The sequence below is a fragment of the Neolamprologus multifasciatus genome, chromosome 2, assembly GCF_963576455.1.
Source record: "Neolamprologus multifasciatus chromosome 2, fNeoMul1.2, whole genome shotgun sequence".
Classification (NCBI taxonomy): domain Eukaryota; kingdom Metazoa; phylum Chordata; class Actinopteri; order Cichliformes; family Cichlidae; genus Neolamprologus; species Neolamprologus multifasciatus.
The window spans coordinates 6,817,692-6,837,779 of record NC_140440.1 but is presented as its reverse complement, the minus strand read 5'-3'; the positions used below and the strand labels follow the sequence as shown (position 1 = coordinate 6,837,779).

Below are 20,088 nucleotides of genomic sequence, written 5' to 3'. Positions count from 1 at the left end.
ACTGCATGGGGTGGAGTAGATTTTCTCCAGTTAGATAGGCCATCAGTTCTTTAGACACAACCTTTTCAATCATTTTTGAAGAGGCTGGTGGTATATTGATAGAGTTACAGTAGAGGTTTTTAATGTCATGGGAATATACCTTCCTCCAATGACTAATTAATAAAATGACTAACAGAAGTAGTTAAAATGTCCTTATAATTCTTTAGGGGAAAGTATCAAGCCCCCAGGTGCACTTTGCTCATGAGTTTGGCTATAGTCTAAAGTTTTTTACGTACTTTATCATCATCTTTGTAATTGGGAGTTAAAGTAGTTTTACCAATTAAAATAAAGCAGATTGTATTTCTGCAAATTTTATTAATAAAATATTAATAATAAAAAAATTAATAAAATAGTCGTTAAAACTGTTACAAAAACAAGACTGTCATTTTGTATGGTCCAGTTTACTTGAAGTTGTATGGATATATTTTTCAGGTACTCTCTGATTAATACTTTTCCACAGCAATTTAGTATTTCTCTGTTGTGTTCTGATCTCGAGGAAGAAATTTGATAAGTTGCCCTGTGACTTTGTTTCTAATGATTCTGTACATGCAGTGGTCAGTTTTAAGCTGTGATTTTAAATATTTGCTTTTAGGACTGTATCACTTTCCCTCGTTTACTGGCGTAAAATGTTTTTTAATCAAGGCAAAGTTCCTTTTCTGTTATGCTTCGGAGGCACAGCTTTTATTGAATTTGGATAGAATTTCCTGAAACTTGAAAAATTTGAAGATTTGCAAAAGTTAATTTATTTCACGAATTTAACTTAAAAAGTCAAACTAATATATGATATAGACTCATTACATGTGAAGAAAGATATTTCAAGCCTTTATTTTTTATAATGTTGATGATTATGGCTTACAGCTTACGAAAAGCCCAACACATCATCTTTAATGTCCACATACAGAAACATATTATAGCCAAAATCACTGCAGCAGGACAGAAATCTGATTTCAGGTATTTATTAATTTAACTGGTTTTATGAATCTGAATTTAGTGCTTTTAAAAGGATCATTACCTTTTCTTTTTTTTCTAGCCTGCTGTGTTCCCATTCACGTTTCGTCTCTGTGGGTCAGGCTGACCTCCACCCTGGAAATGATTATCTACAGCACAGCATGACCCACAGAGACAACACCACAAACACAGAGTGAAACAAGACACAAAGAAGAACATACACATGGCATATTAAAGGGAATAAAAACAAAACACACATTCATACACTGGCTTCTCCACCAGTCCCACCACTAAGGCACATTTACAGGTGATTTGTTCACAGAGTGAGGAGGAGACTGGTCTGCAGACACAAATGAACATGCAGGACAGATAACACACTGGATCAATATGTGTCATCAATAATCAAACGAACTTGTCCAGCAGTCAGTTGACCTCATCCACAGGATCAGTAAAGTCTTTGGTACCAATAAGGACACTTAGAGATACAATCAATCAATCAATCAAAATGAAGTACAGCTAATCAGTCAACAGAGAAACCAACCATCACCGATAATCTATCATTTTTCTTTTTTTCTGTTTTGTTGGAATCAAAACAAGCAGATAATCAATCAGTGCTGATTAATTAGTAATAGAATCTATTGAGGAACAGACTCTTGTTTCATTTTGGATTAAACTTTGGCTGTAAAAAAAGAAACATTGATCACAAACCTGATTTAAAAAAAAGGTAAAACAGACACACTCAATAAACCCTAATCCTCCAGCAGTAAAGCCCAGACCACATGACCCTGAGGGCCGCTCTGATTGTCTGATTTTCAAAACAAAGGTCTTGTTTAGGAAATATCCCAGCAGCAGCGTCTGACGCACAGATGGTGGGAGCTGATTGGTTCCAGCTGACCAATCAGAAATGAGTCCTTAAGGCCCTGAAAAAACTCCACAAACCATGAGTCTGTTTGTGCAAAAAACAAAAAAAAAATCACAGAAACAGTCCAGTAGTTCTGGAGCAGAACCAGAACTTAAAGCTTCAAGTGTCAGAGGCACGGTGTGAATTTCAGCCTGGTCCCGGTGCCACAGATCCTTCATGGCTTTCCCACATCCACGGTGATCATAGTGAAAAGGTCAAGCTTCTGGATGCTCACCACCTGGTAATTCAGAGAGTTTATGCCGTCTTTGTTCATGGTCTCTCGAGTGTGAGCAATCCGGTTAAACCTGAAACCAAAAACAGCATCCAGACCCTTCAGAACCAACAGCCTCACTCTTAAAACCACATTTAGCCATCATTTTAATTAGCTGTATAAATATTGATCAGTAATGGTACTTGTTAGAGAATTGTGGATCAATATGGTTGTCAGTGTGCAAGATGATTAGATCTTTAGCATGAATGCTCACCTCTGTTTTCTACACAGACACACATTCACGTTTCACTGATCACATCACATGCTCACACACACACATCACACGTTCACTGTTGCGGACACACACGACATATGTTCTGCAGGAGGGGGCCAGAGTTGGAGGCCTCTGAGGTTGGGTGCAGAACTCACAGCTCTAAGATTTCAACTGGGCTCCCCATGCGCAAGTTAAAACCAATCGATCTCTGTTCGTCTTGCTTTGCTCACGGGAATAAGTCTCAGTCAGCGAGGTCTATAAGTGTAGACCTAACAGTACTGATAACAATAATAACACATTTTTTGTGGGCGCCTTACTAAAACCCAAGGTCAGTGTTCAAAGCATAGAAGACAAACAGTAAAAAGGATAAAAAAAAAAAACAGAATTAGACAATAATTGGAGTCGATGTTTAAAGAGAGTGAGCCAGTTTGAAGATGCATGTTTAGTTTTGACTTGAATAAGGGAAAAGAGCCTGTGTTTCTAATATCAGGAGGAAGTGAATTCCCGAGCTGGGGAACAGAGCAACTTAAAGCTCTGTTCCCAAAAGTGGTGAGATGGGTGCGGGGAACAATAAGGTGAGTATCAGAAGAAGACATAAGGGAGCGGGAGGGACTAGCAATGTGGGGTAAATCACACAAGCAGGGAGGAGCCAGGTTATGGAGAGATTTGAAAGTGAAAAGCAATATTTTAAAAGTGATTCTAGACACTACAGGCAGCCAGTGAGGTGGCTGAAACACAGAGGTGATGTGCTCTCTCTTTCAAAGCTTCAAACAACGCGCCGACTATTAAATTAGTCATCGAAAATTTTGATAGTCGACGTAATCGTGACTAGTCGACTAATCGTGGCAGCAGCATGGAGGATCATGATGAGACAGAGATGATTGATGTTGCTTAAGTGGAAGATTAATAAAGTACTGTCGAGGATGACACCTAGACTCTTAACCTGAGCGGAGGGAAGGATGGAGTTGTCATCAATATTAATGGAAAACCTGTAGGATTTAGTTAAAGTGGAATCTGTGCTGACAGGTGGAGCTTCAATTTTATTACTACTGAGTTTGAGAAAATAGAGAACTATGGTTAATCTTCTTAAAGCAATCAAAGAGAGATGGGTGGAAGGGAGAAAGTGGGTTTGGAAGAAATACACTGCAGCGGATCATCAGCATAGCAGTGAAAGTCAATGTTATATTTCCAAAGTATGTGACAGTGAGGAATAACATTGGAAATGAAATTAATGAAATTAAATCTCATGTGACAAGTTTTATATGAAGTGAAAACAGTTCAGGAGAGTGGGTGTACTCCAGCGTGACTCCCTGTCATCATGCAGAATAAACGACAGTGTGTGTTGTGTGTGTGTGTGTGTGTGTCTGGTATAACAAGCAGAGTTGTGTGAAGATGATTTGGGTCTGCACCTCTGTGGGTTTGGATCATTCATCTTGTCTCTGTTGTGTCGGATCATGCGGCACTTCCCGATTTCACCGGTGGCTCTGGAGATGGACATTCCTTTAGACGCCACCCTGTAAACACAACAGTTTTTTTAAAAGAATATATTTAAAATGTCTTTCTTTGATTTTTGTTTGATTTATATTTTTTAAATATAATAAAGATGGTAATAATTAATTTGTAGCATTGAATTATTTTTTGGTAATTTAAAAAAAATGTTATTATTGTCCAGGCAAATTTTCATAATTTTATAAACTATTTTCCAAGTGTTTGTATATGTTACATATTTCCTTTTTGCCCCATATAAAAATGTTCTTTTCAAATGTGGGTAATTTTCATGCACATTTTTATGATGATTCATTAGCTGATGAGTGGATAACAACACATATTTGCTGTCAATTCAAATCAAATAAAAGCTTCAGACACATAAAAACTGACACTGGAGCTGCGGTTGACCTGTAGACTGTGGATCATGTGACATGCGACATGTGTATAAAGACGGTACGCGATGTGTTTGTAATGACACGAGCGAGTCCACTGCAGCATGTAAAGCAGAAAATGTACCTGTTGTAGATGTCATCGTCCTCTCCTCCCCAGCCCCAATAGTTGTTGGGAAAGCCGTTGATCTTCAAGTATTGCTCTTTACTCAACGAGGAGACGCCTCCAAAATACTGATTGTACGGTAACCTGCAGAAGATAAACAGGTCATTAAAGCTGACCGACATGATCGATCTTGGATATTAAAGGCAGAGGAGCTAAAATGGCTCATTTCAGACAAAGCATGAACTGAGGGACTGCACCAAGGCCTAATATAAGGTAAATTATTGTTATTCTAAACTGTGAATTGTGCAAAGTGACTCTAATAAAGTCAAGAAGAAAAACATAAAGCTGGACATGATAAGGCCTCACTCAGCTGCAGCCTGCAGAGCATAGAGGAAGCAGCTTTCACTTGTTCTCATAACCAGTTACCATCCTGTATTTGTACAAAGCAGTTTTGTGTAAATACTTCGTGTCGTGATCTGAGTGACAGTGGACATTTTTTCCTTTCATGCTCAGCCTGTTTTTCACAGAACAACAGCAGGAGGTGAAATGACACACATCAGCTTCTTTGGGCTTCCTGACAGGAAACGCTGCTGCTCAGGGACAGCAGCGACAGGAAACAGGAAGGGAGGTTTTCTTTCAGTACCCACCTCTTTCTCAGTGGTTTCAAAGTCTGTCTGTACTCTTCAGTAGAACTACACACTGTCTGCACGATTAACCCGGCCCACAACACAGATTCAGTGCTGAGCACATCCAGACCTGAGTACTGACACGTCAGCTCTGCAGGATGCTCCGACGCCAAAAGTGGCACTTTTGTTTCACACCTCACAGCGAGACCAAGGACAAGGATTTTTAGAAAGAAAAAAAGACCCTCATTTCTCAGCTATGAATGCTTCAAGGAGGCTTTTTTTTTTTTTAATTTATCTTTAGCAACAAGTCTCTTTTACTCCAAAACGGTGACTAATGAGTTCAATCACTTTTGTGTTATATAGTTATCCCAGCCTCAAACACAGCATTACAATCAGCAGCTGCACAGCCTCTCCTGTGTTGCAATGTAGTCAGACAGGCTGGAGGATCCAGCAAGAAAAAGGAAGAGGATGTTTTTCTCAAAAACTTTTAAATGCATGCAAGCAGGGGTCATTTTTACAGTTCCAAGGTATTGTTATGAACTAATCATGAGATAATTCTGCCTGACCTTGTGTTCAACCTTGGTTACATAGCTGAGATAAACCCGACTCCTTTAAAAGTCTCCTCCCAAAACACTTGAAGAAAGCAGTGACTGTGTGTTGGAAACAACTACTGCCTGAAATGACTTTAGCTGACTTGATCCGTGATGCCAGTTATGTGTACGATGTTAAACATTATTAATTTTACCCATTAGCTACAAAACATGTATCTGACAGGTATACGGCACATACTGTGCCTCTCTCAGCTGACCTCAACAGAACAAACAGAGTTTGACACCATCAGCTCAAAGCATGACAAAGAGATCCTCAATAACAGGGTCGGGTTACAAGAAATTGATTAACCATTACTGTCTGTCTGTAAGTACACGTGTAAAATGAGTAAAAATTCGACAGCAGCTTCTTTACAACGAAGAAAAAAATTAAAATTGTTGGTTGTCTGGTGTTTGCATGAATTTTCTTTTTTTTTTTACATTTGGTGACTCACTGCAAGTATTTGGGTAAGTGAGAGTGATAGTGTTGCACACACAACCCCATGGCAATCACCTCCAATCAGAAACTGATGGCAAAAGTCACCTGGTGGTAGAAAAACCCATCTCCAAACATTCCCGGTCTGACTCTGACCAACTGCAATCACTCTCAGACAGATTGGTAAAGGTTTCCAAATAACCTCTATTTAAATTTAATTTAATGCAGACAGATCATCAACATGTTGCAATCAATCTGAGTCGGTCTCCACTTATCGGGACTCAACTCAAATCAGCAGGGTTGTATTCTGGTTATTTGCAATTAAAACACCGTCCTGCAGCAACTACGTCACAATTTATGGAGGAATTTCTGAACTTCTGTTCTAAATCTACGAGGTTCTGACTGGACTTTGTCTGTAAGAAGTTCATATGAATTTCTGTGAATGTAGACAGCAAATGATTTCCAATCACAGTTTTTATCACTAATAGCAGACTAACTCCATCCCATCTCGATGCACTAAAGTTGCTTTGAAGACAACAGTAGACTGCAAGTTATTGCAAACCTGGTCCCCGACTTTGAAGTAATCACTTCAAATCAACGAGATCCCAAGTTCATTGGAGACGGTCACAATAAATCTGCTTGTCTTGCACCTCCATTCAGTTTTCTGTGGCGTAACTGTCGTTTAAGTTTCTCATCCCTTTATTTCCTGTGGCGTCTCACCTGAAGCCGAACTTGTCCATGGACACAGACAGGTGCCGAGGCTGGCTGAAGCACTTGTAGGTGTTGCGGTCGTCCATGGGGATGAGGTCGACATCGCTGAAGACGAAGCAGTTGTAATCGTACTCCTTCAAGGCCTCCGCGTAGCCAATGTTCAGCAGCTTGGCTCTGTTGAAGGTCTCGTCGCCATCCTGACACACACAGATAATCACAGGTTAAAAGTGCGGCACTGGTTAAAGAACAGAGTGTTAAGTTAGTCACAAAAAACACTTTCAAACTTGACCTGTATCGTAGAGTATATAATATAGTAGATCAAATGTAATGAATCCATCACCAGGCAAACAATAGTGTTTTTTTGTCTCCTTGTACAGCAGTTCTTGATCGACCGGTTTGAAGAATGTTAGACAACTTGAACTGTACAAATATGCAGAAACTGATATGAGTAAAAGCCTCCCTCGAGATAATACAAGACAAAGCTCAGTATGACCTTAAAACATTGCAGGATTTTGAGACAACCCAAACCGTTTAATGAAATTTTACTGGGTTTAAAAATGTTTATGTCTGCGCTGACGTACGACTATCGTCTCATAAGATTACAGGGGCTACTTTCAATGCAACCTAATCTGCATCACCCATTTAGTGCTGACAGACTTTGAGTCTCCTGCTGCACTCTTAATGACTTTATGCAAGTTTGCAGCATTTTTCTTGCATTTAGTGTACTTTCTGCTTCATATGAAAAAAAAAATGACTTCCTTCAAAAGAGAGAGTGAAGTCAGAAGAGCTGTTTAAGGACAATAAGACAGCACGAAGCTGCTCCGAACTGAGGTTATTACAATGCACTGAAACTATAAACAGATGGACGAAAACGAGAAAAAATATATAGTTAATCCCAGCATGATGGATCATTCAAGCTATTAGACTGAGTCTTCTGGATTCCTCGGTGACTTGTTACCAGCCACCCAAATCTTCATACCGCCTCGAGGTGATAAATAAAAACCATTTAAGTCACACATCTGCAATACCCCATAAAGTAAATAAAACTTCTGAAAGTGCAACTCAAAGCTGGTCTGACAGCTTCAAGTCACATTGATCAAATAAAATCCTGTGTGTCTACACTCTTCGCTCTTCAATCAAAGGCACAATGGCCAACAAAACATCCTAATAGATAGGATTTCTATCTCACACTAGGTGAGTTTAAGGAAAATTGACCTTTAACCTGGATGTCTACACTACAACAATGCCTCTGCCTCTTTTTTTTTCTTTTTTTTTTACAAGTGAGGGGTAAAAAGTATCTCACTGAAGTGTAACATGAGTGTCTCAGGTGACTGCGGGTTTCCCCAACATTATAAACCGTATATTTGCATAATAACTGAAACAAGCTCACTGAATGAACAATGGGCTGTGAGGAAGACCTCACCATCTCTAAATCAAGGACAGGACCTAAGGGTGCATCTTTCACCATCTTACAATGCTGTTACTGCAGCCATTCTCCAACTCTTTGTGAATGGTGCTCATGAACATTGTTCACAAACAGACCAGCAGTGAATCCAACACTCCTTCACACTGATCCTGGTCCAGTTGTCATGATGAATAAAGGAGCTGTGAGCAGCCACGTGGGATGGATGAGAGAAACTTCAGAACTTCATGCCTGCTGCTGCTGTGCTAATAATAACTCAGGTTTCTATGGGAGCAGTAAACAGACCTCAGGTGATTATGCACTGAGCAGGTGTGAAGGGAGCCTAAAGATGAAGGTTGATGCACATCTACATAAATGTAAATCTTCAGATTTTCCATCCAAAAGTACAGAAGCCAATTAATGGGTAGTTTCTAAACTCGAAACCTGATCAAGGTGTATGGAGGGCCTAAACATAACTGTGTTCTTGTTAGTGACTAATCTTAACCAAGTAGTTTTTAATGCTCTAACCAAACAAGCGTTCTTTTTAAAAGACTAAACTAAACATATTTATTTTTAGGGCAAAATCAACCCAACAAAGGAGTTGTGTTTCAGCTGACAAGCACACAAAGCTAGAGATCCTTCAGGTGGCTTCATGAGGCACGAAGGCAAGTTGAGATCTGCAGCTGCTGCAGATATCTGCATCACAGCAGCTCTGTAGCGTGCTTTAACAAGTGTAATCATGCAAAAAAATAGGAAGTGCGCCCGAAGGGAACTGATAAAATTCCTGTTGCCAGAATGAAAAGATCCACAAAGAGGTTAGTAAAGCTTCACAGGAAACAAATACAGTAGAAACAAGTTGGAGCAGATAGAAAACAAGAGAAGAAGGAAGCCTGTATTACCAGTGCGACCCCCTCAGTCAACACCAAACGGGGGTTGAGCCTCAGCGTCTCCAGGGCCACAACCATTGGTCAGAAAGGCCTGACATGCAAAGGGAGGGGAGGTTGGAGGGGTGAGGAGGGGCAGCAAGATAAGCACAGTGAGGAGGAGGAGGAAGGACACACACACACAAGAGAGAGAAAAACAACAACTGTGAGTCACACTGAGAAACAAAGCAGAAGAAGAAAGTTCAGAAATCAGTCAGGTGATTGAATATGAGGCTCAATCTTCAGTCACTGGGGTCCATGCAGTTACAACAACACACACACACACACTACATACAACAGCTGTGTGTGCCAGATGATGTTTGTAAACAGTCACTATCACCACATATATTCACTGAGTGTTAAATATTTATGATTCAAACCCTTCAATTTAAAAAGATTATAATACAAAACTATTGTTTGGCATTTTCCATCCAATTGTGTGAAATTTTCATCAGCGACAGCCTCCTGCCGGCCTACGTGCAGACAGATGTTATATTAGTATTTATTTTAAATTAAGTTTTGTGTATGTTTACGTTAGCATATACCTATAGAGAAGGTAAATCTCAGATATTTGAATGGAGGCTGGGAAACATTTGGATTAGGTTTGAATACATGCAGAGTGACTGCAGGTAAATTAGGAGATATTTGAATAGAGTTACGTGGTATAGAAAGGCAAAACACTGAGGTCTTTGTTGACTGGAAAAGCAGGCGCTAGGACACCAGTAAACGTGTTTACTCGTCTCTGTTATTTAGGTTTTCTGCAAATGAACTCCCACGTATTTAGCGAATATTCATTCGTTAGGTCACCTGGGTTCACCTGGGCAGGTGTAAACTGACCCTGATTCTGTCTGCAGGTGGGGCACCAGCTCATTTACATGTAAATAACACCTGAGCTTGCTTATCTGTCCTCAGAGGCCTGGTGGCTGGCTTTTATCAAACCAAGCCAGACTGCTAACATTACTGTCAGTGTCTCAGCAAAGATCCTCAGACCAAGCACGCAGACTGTAACTATACGCAAAGTTCTCATTTCCACACAGACAGCAGAAAGCAGCGCCCAGAGGTACAACATTTGGGAGCAATAACAAATTTCTAACAAGTTTTTCATTAATAGCCTCTACTGCATATCACCAGCTCTCCGGATGCTGTGTAAACACATTTTAACATTTCAACTATGCAAAGATTCAGAAACACTGGTGACTTCTGAGCCCCAAAACTAAAAACTGTCCTGTTATTCAAGTAATCAAAAAATAATCAACACAGATGAGAGTTATTCATTTTGAATTTTTATTTCAATTCAGTTTTGTTTCCCTTTGTAGGATTTATCAGGAACAGGATCTAAGAAGCTGAGAAAAGACATTACTATCCAAACACAACGTTTGATGTCACATAGACACATTTGTTTGTTTAGTTAATCACATCATCATCACCTCCATCTTGGCGTAGCAGAATCTGTCAGCTTATCAAACTGTACAACAATAGTTTATTTTGATAATAACTTGTCTGAGTGGGTTTTGTTAGGCTTAAAGTAGATTTAAGCGTATTTACTTCAGTTGCTAAGAGAGATGTTAAATAACTCCTCTGGTAATCTATAAGTGGTGGGAGTAACTGCAATACAATGAATGTTCCTAGTAACCAGAGTCCAATCTAAACCTAAAATTGTTTGAGATGGGTGACTGATCCGACTCGAATTTCAGCTCCAAAGCCACTAATGCCGTTAGTGTTGCTCCAGTTTGTGTTGTGCTGATAAGCCTTCTGCACAACACAAAACACAGTGAACACACCCTCACTGTGTACTTAAGCAAAAGCCACCAGTCTTTCACTCACACAGTTTCCAGAATCCTCAAAAGTATGTGACACTGCGCCCTGCAAACATCAATAGCACTAGAGATCACACTCCCAGTTTCCAAGAATTCACAGTAAATTCTGCTGATTGAAGAAGCTTCGTGTAAGAAAGAAGTTTAGAGTTCTTACTGTGAGATACTCTGTGAACCACCTGTGGATTTTTATGTTAAACAATCATGATGTGATTGAAGAGTAGACAGAGAAGTTCAAAGGTATTTCATTAATTGTTCCAGGATCGAAGCCTTTTTTTAACCACTGTTCTCCACCCTAAGAGGAACTTTAAGAGCTTTACATCTGATAGCCACTGCTCCTTTTTAGTTATAAGATGGGGTCCAGTTCAAAAAGAGGCAAAAATAAATAAATAAAGATTATCATCTTATTTTTAAACCCTATGGCTTGCTTTCATTACTTCTTTTTCTTGTTAATCTAATACTCAACAGTAATTTTAAAGGTAGTTACTGCATTAATAAAAAGTTTGATTTTGTACAGAGGACTTATTATAAATGGTTTATTCCTGTTGTAAACCAATAGTTAGCTACATGAATAGCTTAACTGACTGGTATTTCTGGTCAGAAGTAGCGAGATCAACCCCCTGCACACACCCCCATCAGTCACGTTTGATAAACTTCTTTTTATCACTGACAGCTGCACACTGCAAAACAAACTCCTGCCATCGCACAGTAAGGGGGAGTGATAGTGAGGAGGAAGCACTCAGACACAACAGTGTATTTAATGTCTCCAAACTGATTATTTCATGTAAGCAACAAGCTGAAGCTTGAATTCCAGGAATGTATCTGGCGTTGGGAGGATAAAGAGCCATTCATGCCAACACCGGCGTCACACAGGCAGGAGACCAGATTTATTATTTTACTATTTGTGAAACCAAACTCTGGATAAACATGCTCTCTCATTTCATTTTTATGCAAAGAGGCAAACAGTCCACCCTGTCAAGTAAACAGTGGAACTTATACATACAGGATTTTAATTGTCTCTTTGTTCTCATGTATGAACACACATCGTAAGTGTACCTGGTTGATGATGTAGATCCCGTAGTCGAGCTGCTGCCTTTGCAGGATCGGGTGCAGGTAGTACAGCCAGTACTTGAGGTGCTCTTCTCGGTTGCGGAACGGGATGATGATGGCCACTTTCTGCAGCGCCTCGCAGTCTTTGGGTTTGAAGCGTCCGCCCGGCTGCACGTTGGGGTTCTCCTTTTTTATCAGCTCCAGGTTTACAGGAATGTTAAACTCCACTCGCAGGGGACCCACTGAGGACACAAACACCAACATCAGAGAGTCTGACTACAGAGTAAAGGATCAGCACAACCTTTTCAGGTGGCCACAGCAGAGAGCTTCGCCCACAGGCAAAAAAACTGATCCAAAGTATTATTTTTAAAAAACAAAATAGAGTGTAGAAAAACAAAAAGTGAAATAATATATAAATATACAACAACTAGGCCTCATTCACTAACATCCACATGGAAAAATACAGTAGGATAAGCTAATGAATACAAATTATTCCAAATATTCTGGGAGACAGGCAGGTACCCTGGGAGTGCTGGACAGGGCCACAGAAGGCCCTTAGCCCATATGGCATTAGCCATAGAATACCAGAACTGGCAAGTCCACCACTGGCGTCCTGCTCGTCACCTGACGTGAAAGCATATGGAGAAGCCGTGGAGAACAATATGCTCCCTGTAACATCGTTTAGCACGTATGTATTAGTATGGTGGGTCAGTGATAGTCTGAGAGGCATATCTATGGAGTGACGCACAGAGCTCCACGGGCTCAGCAACAGCACCCTGACTGCCATTAGATATCAGGATGAAATCCTGTTGTCAGGCGATACACTGGTGCAGTGGGCCCTGGGTTCCCGCTGGTGCACAACAATGCCCGGCCTCATGTGGCGAGAGTATGAAGGCAGTTCCTGAAGGATGAAGGAATTGATACTACTGACTGGCCCCCACACTTGCCTTACCTAAATCCGATAGATTGCGCTCAAAACTTATGTTTGGCTTATGCCAAGTTACAACTCAGACTATCCAGGAGCTCAGTGATCCCCAGGACACCATCTCATCTCATCAGGAGCATGGCCCAACACTGTCAGGCATGCATACAAGCAGGTGAGGGGGAGGCATACAAACTACTGAGAACCGCTTTTGAGTTGCTGCAATGAAATTTGGGCAAACTGGACTAGCCAGTCACACCTTGATTTTCAGGGTTCAACCCTCTGTGAGTGATAAATTTCATTCCCATCAAACGATTCGGAGTCCTTTCATGCCAAACATATCACCGAGATAACCAGCACCGCCTCCCATTAAACTCTGATGTGTTATAAGCATTGTATCTGAATGAATGAATGAAAAGAGCGGCCCCTGAGGAGAGACGAAGTCAAATGTATCTGAGGAAAACTGCTGTGAAGAGTCTGGTCACATAATCGTCAGGACAGGTTAAACGTGTTTGTGTACGCCTGCAGCGTGTTCTTCCAGTCTGTTCTGGTTTATTCTGACTGAAATGATGTGAGCACAAACAGCAGGACAGAAAACTGTTTTCGTCCTGCAGAACATTTTCCAACCTTCTGCAGTTCTCAGTGTGTAATCAGAGAAATATGCTGCTGCAGAAAGAGTCCAAAAGTCCAAACAGCTCATTAACACACAAAGATTTGCGCTCTTCATCCAGAGAGCAGTTAGACGCTGATCTCGGGTCAACAACTTTTATACAGCCTGTATATTCACGTCATTTTCCTGAACACGGAAAGATGTCTGCCCGCGCGTTACGGACATCTCTGTAACAGTGACATCATGCTAGACCAGTGCCAAGAAAACTACAGCTAGAACAGAGTCCTACTCATGTCAGATAAAATGTTCTGCTCCTCTGCAAGTCCAGAGTACTATTTCTCACCGTGTGATGACGTGTCAACAGAAACCAAACAGGACTCCCTAACAGAGGAAGTGGGAGCACAGCTGGAACCATTTTACCACATCCATCACTGTTTAGCCTTCCACTTGTGGTTTCAGCACAGTTTCACATGTTAATATGTTCATCTTTAAGCCACTTCAAGCTGCTTTCATTTGGTCATCCCTCTGGATAAAGATTTAAGGTCAGCTATTAAAAGATGTAGGCCTGCGTGAGAACATTTGCAATTATATTACAGGAGTTTTGAGATATCCTAATGGACTTTTGTTTGTTTTTTTATAAAGGGGGAGTTAATCTTGCGCTGAGTATTTACAGTCATATACAAAAGTTTGGGCAATGGCTCAATTTTCTCCCTATGATACAGTGAACAACAATTATAAGCATGTCATAAGTTTCAAAGACTTTATTGCTAAATAACTCACTTTTACAGTGTAGAGCCCGTATTTACAGTTGTGAGTCTCCTTCATAATGTTTTCAATCCTCCGTAGCATGCTGGACTTACCAGCACTCCTAGCTGATCACAGTTTGTGCTTTTAAAGGACTGCCCGTAGGTCTTCCGTTGAATTAAAAGCTGGGACGTTTCCTGCCCATGGATACAAACTGCTGGATAATGTCACTTTGCTCCTGGATCAGTCAAGCTGGTCTTTGAGGAGATTTAAGGGCAGTCCTTAAAAAGCCGACTTGCACAGATCATTTTACTGGATCTAGAAGAATTTGGACTGTTTTTAAGTGCTTGTTTGATTCTGGAACCCGAAGGAGCGCTTGGACCCAGAAAGACCTAATGGCAAATCATATCCACTTAACAAGCGGATTTCAATGGGCTTCCTTTACTGTGAAAATTCAAACCTATTTGATAGTGAGGGTTCACTTCAGCCAGTTTGCCATCTATGAGATTGGAGCAAACACAGGTCACTTGACCTAAATAACCCCACAGCTGACCAATCGACTGATCCTACATACCCATTACTGACCTCTGGCCGTCAGGCCGTAGATTACGTGGAGCCATCTTGTGGCTCCACGTAATCTGCCCAATACTTGAGTAAATATTAGTTAAGATATTAGGAGCTTTTGGTCTTACAAAAACAAATAAGTGTTGTAGAGTGAAACCTCTTTATATGACACAATGTCTGACAGAGTTCACAGAGTAAAACCATTGATCATTTTCACTGCTCATTAATAACCAAGGAGAGCAAACTTAATCCGGCTCAAACAGAAAGAAAATGGACAGTGTGCATAATTGCACACTGCAAAAATAAATGAATAAATAAATATATAAATGTCTATAGTAGATTGTAAAAAACAATCTTTTTTGTGTAGCATGAACATCCATATATTGGGTCTTTATCAGTAAAGATAAAGCTATAAAGCTTATGAAAATACAGTTAAAAATGTATGTTTTCTGTCACATTTTCTAAAGCTGTCCAGTCTGGCCGGATTTAAGTCTTTGCCTGGCTGGTTCTGGGCCCCAGGCCTAATGTTTGGCACCCCTGATTTTGAGTCACACATTTTTTTTTCCAACAGCAAACTAAAACTAAAATAAAAGGTCACAATTTTAAAAATCCACACTTTCACAAGTTCTCTGTGTAGTTAAAAGTCAAGATGGGTTCAGACTAGTTCGCACTCAGAAACCAAAGAGTGCGATGAAGCTGAATGTCTGTGGGCTGACAGAGCTGATCTGAGAGGTCTGAGGGGGTCCGAGAGGTCACAGCTGAGGAAACGGTGAGATCATCAGACTAATAACAAACATCCTGATCAAAGTTACACAAACTGATCAAACTGAAAGTCCAGACAAACACGCAGAGAGAACGTTTATGAAAGAGCACACAGAAGTGTACCTGCACTACAAAATATTTTATAACACTGTCTGCACCTGTGATTTGGAACAGACTTGTTTTAAAACCACAGTCCACCTCATAATGGACACAGCTCATTCAACCAAAAATGCAAAGCACCTCATGAATGTGGATTCTCTCCTTTTAGTGACAGCACTCTAGCTAAAACCTGCAGTAGGCTGGAGAACTGGTTCATGGGTGCTGCTATGCCAAAGTCACAGAGGTTGCAGAACAAGACGGGGACTCCAAGCTGCAGTCCAACACGGAGGAGATGGAGTGTATCTGTGGGAGAAGAGATGCACTCGAGAGCCAGCTGGTCTGAATGTTTCCGCTAAAGGGGTTCTGTAAGCGTTTTTTATCTTATAAATTCCAACCTTGACATGAGGTGTGTGTGTGTTTGCATGTGTGTGTTTATAAAGGAAGCCTCAGGACTGGAAACCTCAGGTCAGATGTGAACAGACAACATCTGGTTTCCTCTACTCTACCTCCTCAGAGACTCGTAAGCCTGCAAACTGCTGCTGCTTCTGTCGGCTGTTTCTCACAAACAAAGCATGGAGGACGAGCAGCTTTAGCAGAAACCCGAGCTCCAGCAGAAACTCAGAGGAGGAGCATGTACAGAGGCTCTGATTGGCTTGCATTATCTCACATCTGGAGAACATCCTAGCACCTCTGACTGCATCCCCACACCAGGAGGAGACACGAGGAGAGAGGAAACACCTTATTAGAGATCTTTGGATCACAGCTGGATGACACTGAGATTTAATGTGAGCCAAAACTACGAAGTTTAAAAGTAACCGAACACCTGGCTGCAGCTGTGCGTCGTATCTTCTGAACGCTGTTTGGACTCCAATCAGATGAACTCAAGAACACACAAATCTCCCCCATAAATCAAGCCCACTCTGGTGATTAAACTGGAGCCATCTGCAACCCCACAGATTCATGAAACCTAACGTGGAGGCAGCTCATCGTGTTCTTCCATCTCATCTATTTAAAAAGTAACGACACAGACAACAATTACTCTCATTTTGGTTACTTCAATCTTACTGCGCGGTCATGTGATATCGAAAAAAGTTGTTTCCAGCTGGCTAAAAAATAAATAATGGGAAAATGGTAATAAAGTTGCCAATAATAAAGTTGAAACTTTTCGTTGTTTTGGGATTTAGTTTGTAATTTGTAACCGTCCACAGACAAAGATGAGTTGGAAGAGGTATTAAGTGGCAGTAATCCTCTTCGGCCAAAATCAGCACAATACTATCATAGGAATGATTTCTCAGCTTGGGAGATTCCGGCCCTCCGAGGAGCACATGAATGCAAACGTGCATGGACTCTTATTATTAGAGCAAATTAATCACATTTTTGAGGTTTAAGACTGTGAGGAGTGATTAAAATTTTAATATTTTCTATGTCTAATTGGTTTACTTAAAAAAAAAAAAAAAAAACATTAAAGCTTTCCCACTGCTAGATTTAGCATGTGTCCATGAAATTCATACACATATGCAATTTGACAAGATTAGTCATTTGAATTCTCCAAATACAAAGGAAAGGTGCTTTAATGCTTCCTTTATTACTTCATTTAGCTGGGCATACACTGCAGTATCCTTTATGGAAGGAGAGGAGATAATGCTGTCCCATAATTCATAGTGATGCAGACATAAGAAGCCTTAATAAGGAGGAAGAATGGAGTTACACTGGATCTTTTTTTGTAATGACTTTTTCATGGTAACAAACTGTTAGCATGAAGTCAGAGCACAAGTTCTTATCAGTCGTACTTCAGAGCTATCTTTGACCTCACGACAGAAGAGGCAGGAGGTATTTTTGGACCGAGATGTCATTTAAGCTATTTCCAGGTACACTTCAAAACATATCATGTACCACAAAACATATTTGGTTACTCTTGGTTATTCTAGTCCAGGGATCTCAAAGTTATTTTGCATCATGGATCAGTGAAAGTATATAACAAAATGTGTAAAATTACAGAAAATATAACTGCTGACGGTTCATTGTCCAGCCTGTCCTGTAAATATAACATATGAAGTTTTTGTTCATTCACAGAAGACTTCCTTGAACTCGCTGTAAAAAAAAAAGGGGGGGGGGAGAGAAAAAGTAATTTCTATACCAGAAGGTGACCCTTTTTTTCTTTGTGTATCTATTACTATTGCAGGGAGGGGTCTTTTATCAATATAAAAAGCTGTAAAACCTATGAAAAACACCTGATCAAGTCTAAAGATCTCAGCTAAATTGCAAAGCCTTGTCTGTTCACCTATCCTGATACTGCAGAAGATCCTGAAGCTTGAGCTTCATATTTAGATCATACTTTTAAAACCTGTAAGTTTCATTTCTGCCAGCATCACTGAAAGTAGGTGCTCTCTAATGCCATAAAGTGGGAACAGGAAGTGATTTGTAACTCGATTGTGCAACAGGCAAAAAGAGTACAGGAATGGCTTTAAGGCAGCCACATTCCTGAATGAAACTCTTCAACTGCCGTTTTCATTTATTTAATATCGTAGAGGTCTGGACTGTTTGTTGGACAAGAAGAGCACGTGAAGGCGTCTCTTTGAGTAACTGTTCTCGCGCCTCTTCTCCACAGCAGAGGGATGTGCCATACATAAATAATAACAACCAGTATGACGTTTAGTAGATAAAGCTACCCTAACTGTAGTTTTTGACAGGAAAGGAAGACACGATGTCCAGTTTGCTGCTTTTTTCTGCCGCGACTCATGCTGTCACAGCATTGTCAACCTGAAAAGGATAAGCGCAAGAGAATGGATGGATGGATCTTAAACAATGTCTTACCCCTGCAATAAGGCAGCATTTCCAACCTCAGGCAGTTATTTTAAAAAATCCAGCTCCACAAACCGTTTCTAAAACAACAAATTCAAACACTCAAGTGACCTCATTTGTTCTTAGTGATGAAACTTAAAGGAGCAGTACAGTATCTTGCTACAGAAATACAGTGAGGTGTCGGGAGTAAACAAGTACACTATTTAAGCCCCAAATGCTTGGTTTTAATTGTTAATAATCTGCATTATGCCGTTAAAAAGTAAACGATCGCAAGTCGTGAAAATAATATTTATTGTTTTTGGTAGTTGGAGCTGAAGAGTATGTTTGAATAGGTTATTAAGTCACAGAAACCAATACTGTCACAATTATACAGCCCTGTTTCCTATTAAAATGTGAGGACCGAAACTAGTCAATCTCCGAGGTTTGTGGTGTTTTAAACCTTTAAACAGACTCTGGACCTCAGAACCAGGGTTCTGGCTAGTCTTACCCAGCAGGGGGGACGTCTCGGGGCATTTCTCCAGCTTCTTCACCGGCTGCTCCAAGACTTCCCCCTCTTCGGAGACTTTATCCCCGTCTTTCGCAGGCTCGAGTCCGGAGGTCACCACCGGGTTGTTATTCTGGATCTTAGGGCTGTTATTACTGGACTGCTGATTCTGAACGAAGGCGAGGCGGAAATCGAAGGAGCGGACATAGAAGACCACGGTGACGGCGATGTGGAGAAAACAGAGCAGCACCACCAGCTTACAAATCCGGTGGAGGACGCTGAAGTTGACGGAGGACTCTCCGGGCATCCTGGCTCGCACAGTCCCGGAGGTGTTTCGTTAAAACCCGGCCGATGAAGCGGAAATAACGTCTGTTTCCCCTGGTCGCTTAATGTTATCTGCTTTCAGACTCCATTTTCCTGCAAGTTGTCGGGAAAGTTTCCAAGTTTCCTGTGATATCCGGTTAAAATAAGAGCGAAATGTCGCGGGAATAAAGCGAATAACCGAGACGTAAAAAACAAAAACGAGCTCCGTCACGTTCAGGTGGATGGTAAATTAATTAGTTTGCCCCTCAGTTCCGGTTTAAAATAAACTCACAGCTACGCGGCTCGGAAACTTTGTGTCTCCGTTAAACGGCTCTTTTAAAGTTGGCTAACAAACGTTAACAAATCCCGCGGAAAAGTTCTGAAAAGTGTTCGAGAGAAACATCCGCACGTCAGTCAGTACCGGAGCCGGGAGCAGCAAACGTCAGTTCGGACAGTGAGCTGCGAAGTTCCGGAGAGAGTGGATAAACTTTCGCGTGCCGCAGAGGACACTAACCTGTCAGTGTGACGAAACTATAGTGAACACCTCCGGTTTCAGACTTTCACAATAAAACACAAAACCACCCGGAGTGCCGTTTCTCTAAATGCTTACAAATAAATTATATGTTATAAATTAATCCCACTGATCTATCAGTCAGTCAGTGAATTAATCAATCAAGAAGTCTTTGTCTATATAAAACATGGATGTATCCATTGATAATTTTTTTTTTCTTTTACTGACAAACACTCTTTTTAATATAATCCCCCCCACTCCACCCCAAGGGAGGGAGTAGGTAGTGTCTGTTTGTTAGCATCCACAGTTTTAAAGACATACTAGGCCTTGCATTTGACCTTTACCTTCACTCTCACTGTCCAAGGACAAAGTTAATTGAAAA

The 20,088-nt window shown here is 40.7% G+C and overlaps 1 protein-coding gene across 1 annotated transcript; it reads right to left on the bottom strand.

Annotated features, from left to right (window-relative positions):
• Positions 1 to 908: 908 nt before the first annotated feature.
• Positions 909 to 19,718, bottom strand: b4galt1l (DP-Gal:betaGlcNAc beta 1,4- galactosyltransferase, polypeptide 1, like). The gene is made up of 6 exons (XM_085173247.1): positions 18,896 to 19,718; positions 11,912 to 12,147; positions 6,726 to 6,913; positions 4,378 to 4,500; positions 3,783 to 3,887; positions 909 to 2,193 (listed from the first exon to the last, which is right to left on the bottom strand). Exons 1-6 carry the CDS (start codon positions 19,197 to 19,199, stop codon positions 2,064 to 2,066), a joined length of 1,086 nt encoding a protein of 361 aa, XP_085029373.1. The 5' UTR covers positions 19,200 to 19,718; the 3' UTR covers positions 909 to 2,063.
• Between the last annotated feature and the right edge of the window lie 370 nt (positions 19,719 to 20,088).

Coding starts and splice junctions, on each gene's coding strand:
- b4galt1l (XM_085173247.1), bottom strand. CDS start 19,199: ATGCCCGGAGAGTCCTCCGTCAACTTCAGCGTCCTCCACCGGATTTGT. Junction 12,148..18,895: donor CGAGACGTCCCCCCTGCTGG/GTAAGACTAGCC, acceptor TTGTGTCCTCAG/TGGGTCCCCTGCGAGTGGAG. Junction 3,888..4,377: donor GACGATGACATCTACAACAG/GTACATTTTCTG, acceptor TTGTGTTTACAG/GGTGGCGTCTAAAGGAATGT.